Raw genomic sequence first — 16,942 nt, 5'->3', positions numbered from 1 at the left:
TGACACCAAAGTATCTCCATACTTTTCTGCATGTTTTTCTTTGGTCAGTCAGGCCTGTAGGGGGCAGTATCACGTTAGTCTGAGTTCAGTGAAAAGTAATTTCTTCTCATTATTTTTTAAGTATTAAATCCACTTCTTATACTTTGTCCGACGTAACGTTGTAGCGGTTTTCTTCCTTTCCCGTGAAATGCTTTTGTGTTGTAAAGGGGGTGTTTGTTGAACCCTGGTGTGAATCCACTCCGGGTTTTCGGCGCTCTGTAACCGTCACTGTCGTTCTTTACCCGGTTGTTGCCCCGGAGGAGAGGCGGTAAAAATGTAAACATTGATTCCCCCCAGTGGACCTGACCAGACTGTCTTTTGTGTTGCTTATAAGAGGACCAACAGTATAGCTGTAGCGTCTACCTTTGCTGAGTTTAACCCAGTGTCTTCTTTTTTTTTTTTTTAAGTTTATGCGTCTACTTTTAAACGGTAACAAAAAGCAGCCAAAGCTAGCGTTATGTTAGCTAAGCTAGCTAGCAAACTAGCGTTAGCAAACAATAACTTGGTAGTAATTTTTTAGCCGTTAAACTGCCCAAAGTTACTCTCTACTGTGTTCCGATGAAGAGTAATGGAGGAATACGAAGAGTTTGTGCAGCATCTTCTTCCTCAGCTCAGGAGAAGAGAAGAGAAAGAGGAGGAAAACCACAGACCCTCATCTGCATCCTCTGTCATCCGCTTCTATGGACGATCCATCCTCCCTCCTCTGGTGCTGGATAAGTTTACGGCTGTCATCATGGTTGATCATTTTAGCAAAAGGCTGAACTTATTTTTTTTATAGATAGATGCACTCTTAGTTTGAAGGAAAATGACGCATATTAATTCAGTCACTGAGACATGCTGCCTATCTCCCTTTAATGTAAATTATAGGCATCCATTAATAATAATGATAAAACAGAAGCAGACTTGTTTGAAATGAAACAGTATTAATTCCAGATAACTCATGTCTGTTTTGTGATGACACAGCTCTCAGAGAAACAGAGAGAGGAGATGCGTCGACTCAGAGACGAAGCTGCTGCCCACACAGTTCAGTTCAGAGATGATCCCCGGATGGCCTACATCCAGACGATTCTGCACAGCGTTCAGGTAATTTAAGCTTTGTTTTGTTTGTAACCTATGCTGTTGGCTCCTTGTGTGAGAGCAGCTTCAGTTGAGAATGACAGAGTCCGGGCACAAAATACGGAAGGAATATTGTAATCTTTAATTTTCTTTTATAGGGAGAGAGACGTCTAATGTATAATAGTACATCACCATCACAGTTTGCGCATATGATTTGTGGACTCAAATGCAACAATACAGTTTAATATGACAGAAGTAAATCTATAGCGCTTTCAGGTGCTGTATGGCCAGCTGTGCCATTTAACGTGAGTAATTACATGAAATAATTAAAAAACAAATTCTGCTTGAATCTGGACTATCCACCTCCCAAGAGGGTGGTCACTTTATATAAATTTGTCCAATACAGATGGACTCAAATATTGCAATTAATCAAGTATTCTTTGGCTGATAGCCTGCGCCGATACAAATAAGGTTATGCATTTACCCAATGGACCATTGATGCAGTAAAACAGTTGCTTCAGCCATCATGAAATGTCACTATACTGGCTCACAGGGTGGGCAATTAATTGGAATTAATGTAAGTTTTGGCTTTGGCTCTTGGCAGTTGTGCAAAAACTATCATTTTTATATTCAAACACAAGACAAATCTCTTATTTGTTTTGTGTTTTAAATCAGTTGCACACCTTTCATTTAAATCTTTTTAAGCCCCTCCTTAAAAACCCAAATCACTCAAAGTTCAGCTTGAGTCAAGAACACAGAAAACATTTGAGAACCTTTTGGTAGCAAGGTCTGTCTGCTGCATTGCCCGTCTGTCACTGAGGGACTCCTACCTGGTTTGCTTTTAGTAGTGCATGACCGAGTTGAATATTAGGCTTTGCCTGTCCATCTCTCTTCCTGTTGATACTTTGCTGGTCTTCCAAGGAAGTCTGCTGCCACCTGGGCCGTTTTTAAGCTTCCATCTGCCAGTATGGACATTTTGCAGTGGAAGCTGTGGTATATATGTACATGGCCCTTGGCAGATGGACTTTATGGTCCAAAACACCCACTACTCTGGGCCTAGCTCTACCAGACAACACACTGTACTCCACGTTGTACACCCCGCTTTTTAATAATTTATTTATTTGTTTGTATGTTGAAATTATTTTTAAAGTTCCAGGGTAATCCCCTGTAAAAAGATGTATTGAAAGTTCATTATATGCATAAGTGTTGAAAATTAAAATTACCAACTAAAATAGCTGTAATTATGTTTTTTGGCATAATCAGCGTTTGGCATTGTTGTATTGAACAGGGAAAAGCACATTTTTTAAAATCTCATTGCATTATTTTTGTTTCTGCTCATGTTTTTCCAGCTGAGGAAGACACCAACACTCGAGGAGTTGCTTCAAGAGTCAGAAATTATCACACAATCTTCATATTTCCGTAAAACCACTGGTGGACTGGTGTGTCCGGATGATTTTTTTGCGGGAAGCAGTGATAATGTTTCGCTCCCAGCTGCAGCGAAAGGAAAAGTTGGTGTTTGTCTTCCTCCACTGACATCGACGACATGTAGTGCCTTTTTCGCCTCTAACGTGACACCTCAGGAAAATTACCAGGAAGGATGCCTTACTGACCAAGTTAACAGCCAACAAGGATCACAGCCAAATTTTTTACATAGTGCAAGCTGCCAGTCGCTCTCCTCAGGTTATGTCACCAACGAGAATGTAGAAAACTGTACTGCTATCCCTGAAAGGATTAATGCAGAAAACGAGAGCAATGTCTCCGACTACTCAGAAGGATTTTATAACACAGTGGGCTTTTTTCTTCACAACACCTCAAATACAATCGCCAAGATGCCAGATATTATCAGCCACCCTCCCATAGATGGAGAGGAATTAGAGAGGAGTGGGCGGGAGTCATCTTTTTGTGATAACTTAACAGAGTTGAGAGAAATTTGTTGCACGTCATTTGAGGAGGATTCACTCTTGTGTAATCCTTTACCAACAGAAAAATCTAAAAATGGTCAACTGGACAGTGTGATGCGTGATGATAACGATCCCTTTAGTTCAGTGCATGACCCTGACAAAGATGCACATTTAGACAAAAATGAGGACTCAGTTGCTTTTTTGGAAAAAAGCAGCTTTTCAGATAATCCAACACACACACAAAGCACTCGTCACCGTCTTACAACAGAACTGTGTGTTCAGCGTAGTCCCAGAGAGACTGAACTAGAGGACAACCAGGTAGATGAAGCAGACTCAAAGCTGTCTGAGGAGCCTTATCGTCTGAGCCTCCAGGCCTTGCTGAAGAAATCTCAGGAGTATCGACGGCGCCAGCGGATGCTTAGGAACCAAGCCAAAAACACTAAAATCCAAGAGAGAACCCAAGAACAGCCAAGAGCAGAGGAGCAGAGCAGCTCTGATAAGGAGAATGATGAGATCCCTTACAAGGACACTGTGACTGCAGAGGGGAAGAAGACTAAAGACAAGAGAAGTACTTTTATCTCGTCAGTGGAAACTTCGTTAAAGAAATCCTATGAGAATGAGCGGATGATTGAAAGTGAACTCTCTGGGAAAAATATGACACATTTAACAGGAGATGGAGATAATAAGGAAATGACTAGTGTTGATGAAGAAACAATCATCATAAGTAATAGGCTGAACAGTTCACAGGAGGTCTTAATAAAGCCAAAACAATTCAGTGCCTTCATCCAGCAACAGCCATTAGAAACTTCCCTTGTTAAAGATCCTCCAGCTTTTTTTAAAGGAGCAGGGAAATATCGCACAGTCCCAGCCCCTAGCTTCTGCAGGAGCCCTGTTCACTACAAAAGAAAAAGTGGACAAAAGGTTGATGTGGAGGAGACCTCAAAGGGGAAACTTGAGGTTGGTACTGGTTTGAAAGACCATCACAATTCTGAAGAAGTTAATCCAGGTCATCAAAACAGTCCTATAGTGGGTCCTCCCGGAGTGAATCTCACAGTTGAAGGGGAAGTAACAAGCATTTTAACTGAGAGTTCACAGCACATGGATCAGTTGGAGTCAGACCTGTCCAGTCTTAAGGTTCTGATCACAGATCTTGAGTCAACGGTGAAAGAAAACTTGAAAGAAGACAGTCACAGCCAAGCTGAGAGCAGCCTGCAAAGTGAGTTAAGTTTTAAGGGTATGACAAATGAGCAAATAAAAAGTGATTATTGGGAGGACAAGCAGAGAGCTCATGGTGATAATAGCAGTGATGCAGAGTACAAGAAGTGGTCGAGCAGACAGTTATATAACAATTACAGAAACATGCATGGAGACTTAGTTCCGGAAGCGACTGTCAGTGACACAGATGATGTTCCCCTCACAGTTAAGGAGAACGGGGATGAGCTCTGTGATTTTAGCGAGCGCAAATTGATCAAAACCTTATCTGCAGAGAGAGAAAGTTGGAAAAAAGTGAGCAGAGAAGCACTAACCGGGAGTTCTGCACAGCCTGGAGATTGCGGAAAGCAGCAGCCCCCTGGTAAATGCATCCTTTCTGTGGCTCAGCAGATGCGCATTCCCGATGTTTTCCGAAATGTTCCATCTGATCCTCCTTTTCGGAGTTACATCTCAGTGCCTTCAGATAACACTAAACACCTTGTTGAAAGAAGGAAAGAATTGGCCCTAGAAGGTCACAACTCCACCCACTCACCATCTCTAAATCAGTCATATGATGTGGACACACCGTCTGGCCTGTGGTTCACTGAAAGATCAGGGTCACAAGGTCATCCTGAGCAAGAAAAGCATCTGACCCCACAGAGTGGCAGTGACGGTCAGGGAGGGGTGTCCAAGGTCAAACGGAGACTGCTAATGCACACGATGGAGGAGACACTGGAAGGGAGTGCCAATACCAGTGGGGGAGTGGACTCTGTCAGACCCAACTCCAGCACACCCAGAGGTAAGACGAGAAGAGGAAGTGTTGTTTAAATAACCATGTTAGTTATTAGATATTTATTCTCAGTGACATCATACAGAGCCAAGAGTAGAACAAACTGCCTGAAACACAGTGTTTAGAACAGTTTGAGGCCTGACAGTTTATACATGCACCAAAAATAGCCGACGTCTTTGTGTTGTTTTGTCTTGAGTTGGAGACTCTTGATGTTTAATACAGGAGGGGATAGTGCATCACGTGGAAATGATGAGGTGTTGTGTAAAAAAAACTCTTTGATCGAGTGGTGACACCTTTCTTTCCATCGTGCCTCGGGTGCCTCAACACTATAAATGGTTAGGTGTGCTGGTAATGTTACAGCTCACCCAGACACTGACAGACACCTCGCCCATAATGATGTCTTTAGATTTTGGTTTAAGTGTAATATATGACAGAAAATAAAGGTAAAGAAAAAAGATAGCAGCTCTTCTTTAATCTTTGTGCCACAAAAAGGGGAAAAGGAGAAAATATTTAGACTCAACCCCAGACTCTACATCATTAGAAAGCTAATTTTTCAAATCTTATAAAGTATAGTAACAGTTGTGCAAATGACCTGTAGGCAAATGTAGTGGGCCAACAGTGAATTTCATATGTGACCACATGTTGTGTTTCCTGTCTGTAGCTGCAGGGCAGTGGTGTGAAGGTCTCGGCAGTCAGAGGGATAAGCGAGAGCAGCTGAAAGAGATACACGCTGCTCAGGTCAGAGCGCTGCAAGAGGAGCACAGGAGACAGCAGGAGGAGCTACTACAGGTGAGACTTATTTTATTATTTATTGTATTGTACTATACATATTACTGCTATTTTGTTATTGGATTCATATATTTCCTTTAGATGATAGATCTGAAACATTTTTTTAAAAGTGTGGAAATAGACAAATGTGAAGCAAAGAAAAAGAGTGGCAGAAGGTTTATTTGAGAGTCCAGCTATGTACAAATTACTCTGTATATTTCAGGTATTTTCTTCCCAAACTCGTTTGTTTAATACTTGCTGCACCTCTGATGGTTTGTTGCCAATTTGGATCAAAATCTCCTGATAAAGTTTTAACTAATGGTACAGTGTAAGCACACATAACCCAAAGACTTTAGACTGATGTAAACACCCATTTTTCTGCTCTGTATGATGTCACTAAGAGTGGATATCCCTAATAGGGTAACCTCCTATTCAAACCTTTTGAGAATGAGGGGCAGCCAATCAGAAGAAAGTTGGCTTAAGTCATCTTGGTGGAGAGAGAGGATGCTCTGAGGGGCTACCCCATGGCCCAGTATAAAACAAATAAGGATTATTTTGAATTGTGACTCATACAAAAGTATTTTAGCAGAGTCCAAGAATAAATCTATAGAACTGACAATGAGAATAATCGGGCACTTTAATAACGATGATAATTATTTGCATATGTTTAGTTGGTAATACCAGCTCATCGTTATCGTCTTAGTGAGGAGTGTTTGATGTACAGAAAAAAAATATCAAATTAACCAATAGTGCTAAAAAAGTAATGTTTTTAGATCTCAGGAAGTGCTATGGTTAGAAAAAGTTTAGGGACCACTGCTGCAGCTAATGGATTTAATCAGAACAGCTTTAAAATATCATGCATACAGAGCTGACATCAAACATGTCGCCCAAGGTGTTTGCAGTTAAATAAAAAGAGTGTTTATACTTTATTTATTTTTTTATGGTAATTTCACTCTACATCTCACTGAGATTTATTTATTCACAAAAGATCTCAGAATATTAAGTGCTAGATGATATCGATGATAATTACTTACAGTAAGTCACACAATAACAAACCAAAAATGCTAATAAAAAATAAAGAATGATAACAAAGAATTGAATTAAATGGGAAAAAAATACAGGTGTAGGCTTATTACACCTGTCCTGTTTATTTATTAATTATTATTAATAATTTGTTCAATATGAGTTGTAAGTTGGATAGCTTGATGTAAAATAGATTGAAATAGATTGAAGACTTGAAATGTTATCCAGAAACTGCTGTATGCGCAGAAATATTGCATTTTATATGCTGAAAAACATTTTTATACTTTTCTTTAGTCTGTTGCTAAAAATATTCACATGCACAAAGAAAGTTGAGAAGAAATACAGCATTTACTCATATCTGAGTGGCATCTATTAATATTTTAGCAGTTCTTTTAGCTTTTTTTTTTTTTTACACAGAGTATTCAATCATGAGTTTAAATAAATAGGCCACAGATTAGAAAAGGAATTTAGACAGTTTGCTTCTGTTAATAGATTTCTTCAACAATGATAGAGAAGCGGTATAGAGCACTGTCAGGGTCATTCTGTCATTGTTTTATTTGATGCAATCTAAAGCTGTTTGTCAAGTTACATCAAGAAAATGGAAAAAATAATCTGAAATTATATATTCCTGAGACCCCCGAACAAGTGATCATTTATTCTAAGTCTAAATATGGTAAAAACGCAGTCAGTGATATTACCTCCCTCCCATTGGTCTGCTTCTTGCATTAGATTGCATCACGTATTGCTGTACAGATCTAGCACTGCGTAATTCCAGTACAGCAACCATAATTCACTCCGCCAAGGTTTCCGACTTCACCCAAAGTCACCTATGAGAAATAAAAACTGAGCTCCAGTTTTAATCTTTTAAAGACGAGGAAAACAGGCGTTGTGAGTTTCTAGCCAATTTACTGAGCGGTAATACAATACTGACCATAAATGTTTCTTTGAAACTAGAAGCAGGCATTTGAAAAAGACTTTGGCATTGTTCCACATGTGACCATGTGCACACAAACGCACACACACACACACTGTCTCACCCTACCTGTTAGAGTGAGCTTTTGGAGACCCAGGTCGTGGGCTGACTACAGACGTTTGCTCATTACAAGAGACCTTCAGACTCTCCCCAGTAAAAAAAAAAAAAAAAAAAGGGTTTCTACCATAAATGTTTCATTACAATCCCTAAGAGGCGAGCTGGCACGGTCGCCTCTTTCTGTGTGTGTGTGTGTGTGTGTGTGTGTGTGTGTGTGTGTGTGTGTGTGTGTGTGTGTGTGTGTGTGTGTGCGCACATGCAAGACTTCAAGGACGCCTGCTGTTCTCTGGCAACCGGTTCCTGTTTCTTCAGCTTGTGTCTGTGTTTGTTCTTGGCCCGTGTCCTTGCCCTGTTAATCACAGGCTCTGTTTAATTTATGTATCCTTAACAACAATATAATTAACATAAGCTGTTTCATAAAAAGACTTCTTTTTGACTCCCCTCCGTCCTTCCATCATCTGCGCTGTGATGAGAGCGAGCTGTCTGCTGGACTCTCTGGTAGTGGGTGGAGGGGATCGAGGGAATTGACACAGAAAAGGAAAGGATAATTTGTTTAATTCATGAGCGTCTGTGGTTAAGTGCCAGATCGTCCCGCTGAGTGCCACCGCTAATGGTCCCTTTGCCTTCTCCTCCCTCCTTTTTTTTTTTTTACCTCCTCTCTCCTCTGATCCCACTTTTTGTTTTGTTTTATACCTCCACCAACATTGTTTTTACTCTCTGGCTGTATTAATTTCCTCCATCTCTCTCGTCTCATCATCCTGGTCATCCCTCTGCTCTGCTGCTCATCTCATCCCTCTTACCTCTGTGCCCCATCTCTCCCCCTTCTGTCTCTTCGTCTCTACCCTCAATTAATTTCTTTCTCCTGCCTCATTTGCTGTCCTTTCCAATTCAATATTTTCCAACCTTGCCTGCTCCCTAATGTGCACTCACATACACATGAACTTTTCCTCTTATTCCGTATGTGTCTCTCTGTCTCTCAGGCGCTGGCAGTCCGTTATCGTATCCTTCAGAGCGTGTCCTTCCCCTGCTCCATGTCAGGCTCACGTCTTGGGGACACGTTGACCTTTTCTACCCTCTCTCAGGTATTACCATAATATTTGTCCACTCATGTGGGTGATGCAGAAAGCTTGCCCTGCTCACCCTTTTATCTGAAGGATTTTTAGTCATCACCAGTTGCCTGACATGCTCATGTAAAACACACTCCACCCCCCACATGTCTTAATCCTCATCAGCATCCCTTTTTATCTGTTATTGTGCTTTTATACGTCTCCCCGCACAGCAGTTCAGCTTCAGTAGAAGTACATTTGTTCAACAAACATGTCTTTTTAATGCAACCGCTCTTGAATCAACAAGTGAGTGATGGCACATCAGCTGCTTATTATTCTGCTTATTATTCTCTATTATAATGATGAGCCACGAGTCCACTTGCGTTGATGCACTAAACAGATGCCAACCAAAAGACCTTGAGAAGCTGCGTGGGAAATTAATTGGTTGTCACTGATGGAATTAGCATTCTCCTCTCTCCTCCCCTCTGGTTCTCATTATTCACCCCTCTCTCATCACTCGTTTTCCCTTCTTTCTCCTCTTCCTCAGCCTTCCAGCTCGCAGCACTACCGCCCCCTGCTGGCAGCGGCTGTGAAGGGTTTTCTAACTCGCAGGTTGCTGAGGACGGAGAGAGTGACACAGCTGGTGCGCACCGTCAGGGTGAGTGGAGACAGCAGCGACACGTCTGTTTCTTGCAGCACATGCTCTTATTGTCATTAAATGAGCTCTGCTTGTGTGCAGATGTGTACAGCTGTGCCTAATTTAATTTATTAGGATACCCTTTAGCTACAGCCATGCAGCTGCGATCCTTCCTGGAGTCCTTGACAGTGCAGCATACAGTCTAAAACAGAGACTTCCTCAATCAGGGGTCGCGTTAAACAAATATTTTCCATCACTTATGAGGTTTTTGCGTTCGTTTGTTTTTTAATAGTGACAGATGAATCTGATCATCTGGACAGGCTAAAACACTGGTAGTGGGTTAAGCATAAGATTAACCAACACACATGAACACAGTGTTGCTGGCAACATCTTGTCTTTTATACCATAACAAAACGCAACCACCAGAAGTCCAGTCACAGCCACTGGATGCCTTTGAAAAGTGTGAATGTTGCAGTGAAGTCTTCAATGTCTTACATTTGTTTGTAAAAACAACCCTCAAATGGACTGAGGGATTATTATACCATCCATGTTTGATATTTGAATAGAAGAAAAAAAAATTGGGGGTATCTTCAGCAGCTGAAGCAACTGTGTTCTTAATTTTGGTGAAATTTAAATTTTTACTAAATAACATGTAAACCAGCAGGTGCTGGCAGCGTTTTTTGTTTTTGTTTTTTGTACTTTAATTTAATCGTAAATCCATGAATATTTTAAATATCTATTTGACAGATTTCACCATTCAGTTTGTCTCTGTGTAAACATAATATTCATGATAAATATAACTAAATAATAGCGCAATCTTTGCTGTGTGTGTGCTTTTGCTCATTTAGGACACACAGCAGTTCCTGCAGGCCCTCCGGCAGCAGAGCACTCAGCTCTGCAACAAACAGGACCTCTTACTGGAGGAGAGAGTCACACTGCAGGTATAAATGTTGTAAACACATCTGTTAACCTCTCTGCTCTCCTGCACACCGTCAACTCAACAATTACTCGCTCCATTAGCAGTTACCACAACAGTTACTGTGACTGCACGCATTCATTGAAGCCATCGTCTGCTCTGTAATTGTTTGCTCCTCCAGCTGCGCGCTGCACTTTATGAGGTCTACGACATATTCTTCAACCTGTCAGCCAGAGAGCGAATGCAGCTGATCAGCTGGGACAGAGAGCTCGCCAAGGAGAGAGAGCTCAGACGACAGGTAACCTTTTCAGGAGATCATAGGCTGTGTTTACACATGTGGTCAGTAGTCAGGTTTTCTTCTGGTTCTCCAGTCAAGTGACTGTAAAGTGACCCTGGAGTATTTTAATGGCAGTCTTAATAAGAAAATTCACATTCTCTAAGTACTGTGGAAAAGTGCTTCAGTGCTTCCTTTATTACCACCTGTATTACTTCCTTTTGCAGAGGCTACACAGAATCTTTTGTAAGAGGAAAAGAGATAATGCACTCCCACAATTCACAGAAACACCAAAGAAACAGTCAGCATGACTGAGAAGTGATGCAGGTCATTTAAATGTTAATGAACAGTATGTTTTCCATTTTGTGGCATAACCTTTATTATGGTTGAACCTCTAAACTAAAAGGTGAACTCTGAATATACTACATTGCAATAGTAAAACTGAATGATATGATGTTGTTACATTGTTTGACAGACTTCGTGTGTGTGTGTGTGTGTGTGTGTGTGTGTGTGTGTGTGTGTGTGTGTGTGTGTGTGTGTGCACAAAATCATGAATTCATTTTAGTGCAGTCAGAGAAAGCTTTTAACAAAATGAACACTGGATCATCTCTCCAGCAGGAAGAGAAAATATGAGTGGATGGGATGAGCAGCTAATCATATTTCACTTTATGTTCTCTATTCCTTTGACTTAACCAAAGTGTCCTTCATAACAGGTGATTAACCTTATGTTTAACTCCTGACATGCACAGGATATGCATATAGTTAGCTGTAACTTGTTACAATACAATACTACCCATGTTCCGGTGTACCACACCTGAAGACTCATTAATTCATAAGACTGTGTGTTCATGTGACAGCAAGTCAAAAGGTTAAAGTAAGAAAGACTCATACTGTTTTGTTTTTGTTTTTTCCTCACTTTCACTATAAAATTAGGGCTCATGAGGATGTAAGAGTACACCAGCTGGGTCAAAAGACACATCACACAAATGCAGTTGTGGTTAGAAGTTTGTATACACTCACTGTCGGCATGAATGTCACAGAAATTTTGGTCTTTGTTTATTTTTAACTTCATTTTTCAGGGTGGAGTGGTACATCGTACAGCATATACATCACACATCTTTAATGACTTTTAAAAAGTCCAAAGATTTAATTTATTTTGGGTTTTCTGCAACCCACACAGAGTCAAGTATACATACAAGCTCAAATATATCCATGCACCCCCACTAATAGTTGGTTAAATTTCTTGCAGCAAGTTCGACCTTGGCCAGATCCTTTTTGTAGCCATTAACGAGCTTCTGGCACAGTTCTGGCTGGATATTTGGCCACTCTAGATCCAACTGTATGGAGCCCCAGAGCATGATGATGCCACCACCATGCTTGACAGCTGGGCTAGTGTTCTTACATTTGAAAGTCTCCCCTTTTTCCTCCAAACATACCTCTTGTCATGTTGGGCACAGGACTGAACCTCTGCCTCATCTAACCAGGAAACTGTTCCCCAGAAGGCAGTCGGCTTGTCCATGTGGTTAGCTGCATATTTCAGTGAAGCTGGAGGTGTCAGTTTTGGGTCAAAGACTTCTTTCTCTGCACCCTTTCAGTCCATTTTGAGTTTCAACTCATTTCACGGTGGATACTGATGCTGATGTTCCAGCAGTTTCCAGTTCATGGCAGTTTTGAGCCTTGGTGGTCCCTGTGTTGTTCCTGAACATCCAAACCAATTTCCTCTCATCTGAGCGTGACAGTTTGGGTCTTCTTTCAGACCCTGGCAAAGTGGTGACTAGGGCAGGGCAATATGGCCAAAAATATTTATCACAATATATATTTGAAAATGTGCGATAACGATATAACTGAGGATATAATTGACACAAGACAAAATACTTTACAACTCCACAACTTTATTAGTGCAAAAAAAACCCATCAATGTATTTTCACTTAAACAAGCAGCTGTTTTTTATGTGCATTAAAGTTATATAAAAATTTAACAGTGCAAATGCAAATTCCTTGCTGACAGTTTAACCAAAAGGCATTTCCAATGGAAATTGGCCAACATATCCTCAGCATAACCATGTAGAATATCCACAAAACTTAAAAAGAGGTTATACACACACAATACGGTAATATTATGTTGAAGCACAGTACGTATTACTCCGCGAGGCTCCCGACTACGGTAGCCGTAATGCTCTGACATCAAGCAGTGCGGCTTTGTAGCTTCCGAAAGTCGTACTAAAACATTTTTTGACAAATTTCTGAGCACCGTGTACCACATAAAATCAGTTCGAAGTCAGTAAGCACAACCAGAATTCATACATAAGGCACACAGGATTATAAGGGGCACTGTCAATTTTTCAGAAAATCAAAGGATTGATTTTAAGTGTGCCGTATTTTCCGAAAAACACGGTAATAACGACGGCCCGCTAGCATGCTCTACCAAAAAATGTGCTCTGGTGTTTATCTGACAGAAGAAAGCCAAACCAGTTCCATACCACTGAAGTTGCATTTTTACAAACCAATTCTGGTTCATCCGTTTCATTCAACGATCTGCTTTCGCCCTTCTCATTCTCTGTCGCCGCTATGCTTTTTCCGCCATGTGCGTATGGGGGGGGGGAAGGCACTGTGCATGCGTATTTTACCCATATTATATCATGATATTTCATTTTCTTATCGTTGCCCAACATTATAACTGTATTACCATGAATGTTATGATATGGCCCAGCCCTAGTGGTGACACATAAAAATAATGTGAACTTTGATGCAGTTGTTTGAACTGGTGATGTTGGAATCTCTTTAGAAATGACTCCAAGAGACCTTCCTAACTCTGGTAAATCCACAATTCTCCTTCTTAGATCTTCACTGAGTTCCTTGGACTTTCACATTGTTCTAATTATTGATCAATCCGTTGAGTGCCATCAAACAAGTTCTTCTAATGCTGGCAAAGAGAAACTATCAGCTCTAGTTTGTGATCTGAGTTTCTAGGCTGAGAAGCAGAAATTCTAATATTCCATCAACAGTGTATAAATTTGCTTTTGATACTGGTGGCATACATGCCAACCCTCCCGATTTTTCTGGGAGAATCCCGAATTTCAGTGCCCCTCCCAAAAATCTCCCGGAGCCACCATTCTCCCGATTTTCCACCCGGACAACAAAATTGAAAAACCCCAGATTGGGCCGGTCAATTCCAGTTTCCAACAATGGCTTCTACTACTGCAGCTACTTAGTTTTAATATTACTCTTATTACTCATTCTGGGTCGCAAAATAAACTTTTCGAAAATTTACGCCAGCGTCCGGTTATATTTTAGATAACAAGGAGCAGACAGCAGAGTTTCACTCCACCGAGAGAGCTCGTGACGTAATTCTGAAGGCTAGACTGTCCAATTTCACAGTCGCTCATTTCCGGTCTAGCCGGCTTTCTGTAGTGCGCGAAGGCCGGGTCCTCAGGTGGACGCAGCCTCTGAATTTGGACAGCCCCGCTGTTTCCGGCTGGACAGTATTAACAGTGACATTTAACTTATTTTATCCAATAAATAAACATTGTAAAATTCGAATTTTCTGTATATATATGTATATGTATACCACTCCCCCACCCAACATCCCTTTTGAATGTCTCCCTAATTCTGAGGTCTCAAGGTTGGCAAGTATGACTGGTGGCTGCTGCAGAGACTATGTTCTAAATATTGTGCATTTTTACGTGTGTGCGTGCGTGCGTGCGTGCGTGCGTGCGTGCGTGCGCGCTTGTGTGTTTAGGGTTCACAGACTGGCCGCCCCAGAGGAAAGAGCTTTCTGTCAGCTGCAACACAGAAGTCGCTGGAGAGGAAAAGAGGAATGATGTGAGTTTTTCCTGCATCGTTGCTGTTTTTCTGTTTTCTTCACAAACCAAACCCAGTCATTACAAGTAACATAAGAACCACTGGAGTGGCTTTTTATTGCAAGGTAAAAATGCAGCAGTTCCTTTAATTTTGTGATGAATTGAAAATCCTGCACCACAGAAAGAAAAAACTTTCTTCTTCATTTCTTTGTCAGCTCTAAAACTTGTCTTTGTTTCAGGATCCAAAGAAAGGCTGCAGGAAGGCACCGCGGGGTTATGACGAGGACAGCACAAAAGTCTGGATTCTCTGCTGAGCCCCTGCCAGAAACCAAACGAGGACATTTCAGAGCAAATCCTCAGAGGGTCCCCAAGAGCGCTTCCTCCTCTAGACCCCAATGACACCTTCCTAATTGGCCCCAGTGAGAACTCCTAACGAGCCCTCTAGTGATTACATGAATAGAGTATTACTAATCATTTGAGAGTTTCCAAATCCAAAAACCAAATTTGATTCAAATGGATGACTAATGCATATCATTGTATTTCATCTCGGGGGCTTTGAGAACATTTTTGACACAATGGTGTCTACAGAGGAGCGGCTATGTCACGTCTGCTTCCGGCATTTTTTAATTTATTTATTTATTTAATTTTTTTTGCCATCTTCAGATTATTCATGTTGAAGATATTTGTGCGAAAATGTTGAGTTGACAGAAAAAATCGTTTGGCAGCAACTTTAAAGGGTTGTTCACAGCACCTGAAAGATTTATAGACTCGCAGCAGACGTTCTGACAGCTACAGTGAACAGTATTGATCATCTCTCTGTTCCTTTGGGTACTAGAGGAAGACAGCAGTTCATAAATTTGGGGTCAAATATTAGATTTGTGTTGGGAACAAATACTGTTTAGTAGGTTGTGCATTGTAGTCTTCAGATAGGCAATCGCTTTGTTTAAAGGTGACCAATTGTGCTTATTTCCAGCCTAATATTTTTATTCATGAACTCCACTAGAGTGGCTTTGCATGATTCACAGGTAGCAGATATCCTTATTTGTCTTTTGCTGAGGCTTGGTGCAGCTCCTCAGTCCATCCATTGTCTGAAATAAGATACTTTAGCTCCTCTTTTGTTAACTTTGTGACCACTTTGACTGAAATTTCAGGACCACAGATCCTGAAACATATTCTTAAAGTGTGACTGCTGTCACATGCCTTAAAGTTGGCGATCTAATAGATACACAGCAGCTTGTTTCACGTTTGCTGACATTGGCAGCTCTTTTCCTGCATAAGCTTTATAAACATCTATGAAACAGAATAAAATATACTTCAATCTTACTCTCAGATTTGAAACATAGCTTGGAGTTTTGTTCTGCTTATTTCCAGTTCCTTTTTTTGTTGTTTGACTCTACCAGCATGGCTTTGCATGATTAACAGTTAAAGGTTTTCCTTATTATCTGATACTACATCTTGGCGTAGCACCTCGCTCTCGTTCACTAGCTAAAATGAGCTGTTTTAGTCAACTTTCTCCTGATTGGCTGCCCCTCATAAAACAGGTTTCAAGCAGAAAGTGGGTGGGGCTTCTGTGAGAAGACCATATTAGGGATATTACCATTCTTTTAAAGCCAAGCGTAGATAAAACAGTTAGAGCAGTGTGAAGCCTTAACTTTTGTCTGTGCCAAAGTATTTATGACAGAAAACGAGAAAAATTATAATAGATCCACTTGATGATGTTAGGAAGTAAACATGTGGTAGATAAGCTTTTTCAGAGCAGACACTTTGGAAAAGCACCCTTGTATGTGCTGTGCTATATGGCTCAGTGTTACATTTAATGGGAAATAAGCATTGCTTGTGTTTTTCCTGCTACTGTTATAAATCTTTGTCTTTTGTGGAAAAAACAGTATTTCCCCTTTTCCACAAAGACAATGCTGGTGCCCAGTGTAGTGCAGACTAGTCCCAAGTGACAAAAGCTGAGGCCAGCACTACGCTTCAGAGATCCCAGGCACGGTGTTTTAGGCCCTCAGGTCAGTGACCATGAGAAGGACTATCACAACAACCAGCAGGCAGTCGTCAGATTCTCTCTGTCATCATTTTTCTTCCCACAGTATTTCTTAACTTCTCGCAACTCAGCATAATCGCCACTAAAACCAGTTGAGAGGTGGGCCGGTTCTCTGGAAGCTCTCTGTGTGGGTGGAAAAGAGGTGCATTAGGACACCCAGCTGAAACACACCTGTTCGTTCATCCCCTTTGTGATTCGCCACCTCTTGTATTCACACATATTAAACCCTGCTTGTGTGATATGAGTAGTATTTTGTTCGTCTTCATATCAATGGCTGATACTTGAAGTGTTACTCTTCGTGTTGCCTTAAATATTTGTAGCTAAAACCTTTTGCAAATTTTGTATTGTTGTGGATTTTTGATTTGTTTTAAATGTTATTTATTTGTTCGTGTTTGATAATAATAAACTTATTTACACTGAGTTGTTG

At 40.9% G+C, this 16,942-nt stretch overlaps 1 protein-coding gene across 2 annotated transcripts; it reads left to right on the top strand.

Annotated features, from left to right (window-relative positions):
• Positions 1–62: 62 nt before the first annotated feature.
• cp110 (centriolar coiled-coil protein 110) lies at positions 63–16,898 on the top strand. 2 transcript variants are annotated; one of them, XM_086296608.1, is made up of 10 exons: positions 64–745; positions 1,003–1,122; positions 2,445–4,986; positions 5,639–5,766; positions 8,779–8,880; positions 9,392–9,502; positions 10,330–10,422; positions 10,579–10,695; positions 14,411–14,493; positions 14,711–16,896. In XM_086296608.1, exons 1-10 carry the CDS (start codon positions 608–610, stop codon positions 14,868–14,870), a joined length of 3,594 nt encoding a protein of 1,197 aa, XP_086152734.1. In that variant the 5' UTR covers positions 64–607; the 3' UTR covers positions 14,871–16,896. The 2 variants fall into 2 exon arrangements, with proteins under 2 accessions (XP_086152735.1, XP_086152734.1); XM_086296609.1 differs by lacking the exon at positions 8,779–8,880 and having other exon boundaries at positions 63–745; positions 14,711–16,898.
• The last annotated feature ends 44 nt before the right edge of the window (positions 16,899–16,942 follow it).

The sequence above is a fragment of the Aulonocara sp. 'chitande type north' Nkhata Bay genome, linkage group LG6, assembly GCF_057382095.1.
Source record: "Aulonocara sp. 'chitande type north' Nkhata Bay isolate Kocher_YH1m ecotype deep benthic linkage group LG6, A_spYH_male_GT1.1, whole genome shotgun sequence".
Taxonomy (NCBI): domain Eukaryota; kingdom Metazoa; phylum Chordata; class Actinopteri; order Cichliformes; family Cichlidae; genus Aulonocara; species Aulonocara sp. 'chitande type north' Nkhata Bay.
Note: the sequence above shows the minus strand (reverse complement) of the source record. Positions and strands in the feature narration are given on the sequence as shown.

Coding starts and splice junctions, on each gene's coding strand:
- cp110 (XM_086296608.1), top strand. CDS start 608: ATGGAGGAATACGAAGAGTTTGTGCAGCATCTTCTTCCTCAGCTCAGG. Junction 10,423..10,578: donor AGGAGAGAGTCACACTGCAG/GTATAAATGTTG, acceptor TTGCTCCTCCAG/CTGCGCGCTGCACTTTATGA. Junction 14,494..14,710: donor GAGAGGAAAAGAGGAATGAT/GTGAGTTTTTCC, acceptor TCTTTGTTTCAG/GATCCAAAGAAAGGCTGCAG.